The sequence below is a fragment of the Atta cephalotes genome (genome assembly GCF_000143395.1).
Source record: "Atta cephalotes unplaced genomic scaffold scaffold00015, whole genome shotgun sequence".
Classification (NCBI taxonomy): domain Eukaryota; kingdom Metazoa; phylum Arthropoda; class Insecta; order Hymenoptera; family Formicidae; genus Atta; species Atta cephalotes.
In genome coordinates this window covers 1461271-1465279 of record NW_012130079.1, presented here as the reverse complement: position 1 = coordinate 1465279, position 4009 = coordinate 1461271, and the positions used below count along the sequence as shown (strand labels likewise).

Genomic DNA, 4009 nt, shown 5'->3' with positions numbered 1-4009 from the left:
ACTCGGAAACTCGAAGAAGAAACATCGGTTATCGCGAACGAGCTTTACAACCGCAGCGCGATGTGTTCATATAGCTCACAAGAGATGCGATTCCTCGCGCTTATTTAATTTCTAACGTCATGGAAAGTCATCCACATGTGTTTATGTGCACGCAAATACATGATTACTGGAATATGATAGAAAGAACAAATGTTCTTTACCATGATTAATGTGCAAGGGATTTCGCGAAGAGACGGGAAAAAAACTCCAATATAATCAATGACGACCGCGCTAAAATGTTAAAGACAGACGCAGGGCAGAGTCAATAAGTCATAGAGTGAACAGTGAACACGCTCGTACTATCGTCGCTTGTGAATTAATCAGGAAAAGAGGCGACTCACCGTCACGTGCCGCTACCGGATGATCGCAGACGTCGCAGAACATCGATCCATTCGCCGATCGCGTGTCCACCGTCGTCGACAGTTACAACCATGATGAATATAACTCTCGGCGCACAATGTATCGGACTTTACGAGTGCCCACCTAGAAAAAAAAGAAAGACGGAGCGATGGAAAATAGCTGCAGAGTCACGGGAACGGGTTTGAGGGAAAGAAACGGATGGAAAGCGATGGAGAGCACTCAGATTTTATTACGTTATTTTGTTAATGCAGCCAGCGAGCAGAAAGGTAGAGAGAGGTGGTCCACGCGCCTCGAATGTCCGACCACGAAAAATATTATGTTCCTCGGTCAGAAAACGAGCCATGAAATCTTTTTATATCCTCCACGTTCTGCGACGCCATCGCCAAACCCGCAGAATTTCACCTATGCGCCTTCCTCACCGAGATATCGCTTCAAACGCGAAGCGGCATGTAATAGAATACCTTGGTATATAAAAATGTCCATCATTTGCCAGTATAATAGGAATCTCGTATAAAGAAAAATTTTATTTTTTTTTTATTATATCTAAAGCCACCATGGCTTTTAAATAGATTCGGTTTTGGAATATCATAGATATGTGGAGGAAAATATGACAATTTATTTGAACTCCTCATCTGCAATATGGATCTTTTTGGCACAAGTGAAATTTCACTTTCAAATTCCTTTAAAATAAAGGAGGACAGAATCTGATTTCTCTTCTTCTAAAATAATTGAGAAAATTACGCATTTGATAATGTAATAAAGATGTTGGAAAATAACTCTGGATTTTTCCACATTTTTTTGAAATTCTATAAAACAATAAAAAAACTTGAACAAAAAATCCAGATTGAAGGTGCAGATGAAAGAAAATATAATTGCAGACAAAGGATTTAAAATTTGAAAGAAATCTTGAATTTATATAGTCAAATCGAAATTGTTTTTTGTTTAAATTTAATTAAACTCTTATTATCAGGGAATGTACGTCTGTTACATAACATTACTTTTTAATCTAGTTATTAAAATTAAAATGTAACTTTCTTATCAGATATAACGTTTTAATTCTACACATGAAGTAATTTTGCCCAGGACATTTCTCTTCAGCAATCGCGCTATCAAAATGCATGGTCCCTTTTTTCAAGCGAAAGCGGCAGTAGCGGCGTACCACGTACAAACAGGGTTAATAAAGAAAGCGTGGTACAGCGCCGACAATAAGATACTGATAAGCGGAAAACATGTTACGGTACGGTATAAATAGAAACCACTACCGTCAAAAGAAGTCGTAAGCAGTTGCCGCACGTACGCAATTTTTGCCGCAGCGACAATGCTTTTTCGCAATTCGTGGATTTTTTGCTCGAATGTCGCGTCCACACACGGGATTTAAAAGCTCCCGTAATCTGACGATAACCTCGGAATTTAATGTCGCATTTTCGACATCGCAAGGAAACAGTATCATATAAATTTTGATAATAACCCTAAATACTACGTCTTAACATTTGCATCGGCATGATTGGCACTCGATTCACACTCGACGCTTAAGATCGGTTTAAAGTGCTCATCTTGAAGATCATTGTGCTTCTCTACAAGGACGACGTACGTCTGTCAATAATGTGCCCGGTGGTATTTTAACAGCAGCAATAATTTTCGTCGCGTCATAAATCAACGCGCGGGTACGATGTGCAAAGGGCACACCCTTCGGAAACCTTTTCGCGCGGAGGATATGACGGCGTAGAAATGCCGAGTGTGTTTCGGGATGTGACGCCTCTGTCCCCTACGTTTTCATATCTGTAATCAAATCATTTCCAGTATTTTCAATATCGCGCAAAACGAAGAATATACAGTTTTACAAATATAAATTGTTATAATAATTAATTTATAATTATATTATTCATTATATATATATTAATTATATATTATATATTTATTACACATATAATATAAAATAAGTTATGTAATATATAAAAAGTTTAAACATATACTTAAGAAATTTCAAATATGTTTAAATTTATTGTATCATGTAGTTTTTTTAATAATTCTAAAACACAAATGCACTTATGACCAACACGAGATGTAAACTATAATTTAAGTGTATGAATGAAATCATACGTACTGCAGGGGAAACTGTAGTTTAACATTCCTAAAGGTATACGTGTCATATCGATTCTGTAGCGGGCATGTACGATGGTAGCCTCAGTGAATTCCTTGCATGAGTCACAGGGAGTACCAGTACGTCTCCTACTCCACTTAGAGTCAGATAATAATCACGCGATCGCATAAACCGTAAAGGTACTTCATTGCATATCTTTTAATGGTGGTCTATATATTTCCGTTTAGAACGCGTGATATACGTCAAATGAATGTTCGCCGGAAAACACGAATCGGTTGAATCCATAATAAAAATCTGTATGAAAAAACGGAGATACATAAATCATATACATATATCAGATAACTTTAAATAAAACAAACGAGGCATATAATCCATCATAAATCTCATTTCTCGAGTTAATCCGCGTAAAGCTACGTTAATGAGAAATTAAAGGGTCTATATAATCCCAAATAGAATGAAGTAAATTCGACACGGTGATTGCGAATTTCAAGCGACATCGTACTATTAAATTTACATGAATCGCCAGTCGATGCGATTTGCCGCGCCCGTCGAAATGTGACGGGAAATCCGTCACAAACTCCCATCACCCTCAATGCGCGGCTTGCGTTAGCATCATATACTAACAAATGTCAAATTAGAGAAGCGTTTACATGTCGCGCCAGCTAATGGTTTTCCGACGAGCATACGAAATAAAACATCGGGCGAGATAATTCGACAACCGTAAACGCACGTGGCCACATCGTTAAGAAACACGTCATGTATACCTGCGATGGGAGAGTCGAGCGAAGCGGTTTACATGTCTACCCTTGCATTTACATAGCACGCTGATAGGCCTGAGGCGCAACATCGTGTGCACGGGAAAAGACGATATATCATAATTCCAAGCTGAAGATCGAATCAATCACTTTACCCGCGCGTGCATGTATGTATAAAATAGCGCAAATAACATATATACGCATACTTTGTCGAATATGTATAGTCTCGAATAAAGAGAAATACCAAAGTAGATGACATAGTAATAATTTATATTAAAAGTACCGAGACTAAATTGTCATATCACATTGCTACATAATAAAATTTTTTATCACATATATTTGTGTGAATTAACTGTGAAATCAAACTATATATTTTCGTGAAAATTTTGGGGAAATAGGATGCACGCGTGGAATGCGTTCCTTTGAAAATAATGTCGGTGAGCCGATAAAGCATAACGAGGCATACTCTAATCGGTTCCCCTACCAATTTTTCAATCCCCATTTTACGTTTCGCGACGTGTTTTCCGTCCGAGTGCGCATGAAAAAAATCCACAAAGCGAGCTTGAAATTGCCTTGCCGGAATCTCGATAGTGTGAGTCATATACGCGCGTAAAACATTTGTATTTTCTGTACTCACAAAATGTATTACATAAACNTGTNTATATATATATATATATATATATATATATATATATATATATATATATATATATATATATATATATATATATACTATATATATAGTTATGTNTAT

At 37.0% G+C, this 4009-nt stretch overlaps 1 protein-coding gene across 1 annotated transcript in view; it reads left to right on the top strand.

The window, feature by feature from the left end:
* The first annotated feature begins 2567 nt into the window (after positions 1–2567).
* LOC105618141 (protein C12orf4 homolog) overlaps positions 2568–4009 on the top strand; it is an 11794-nt gene continuing 10352 nt past the window's right edge. The window contains exon 1 of the mRNA XM_012199682.1: positions 2568–2597. Within this exon, the coding sequence (XP_012055072.1) occupies positions 2568–2597 (30 nt within the window). The remainder of the gene's footprint in view (positions 2598–4009) is intronic.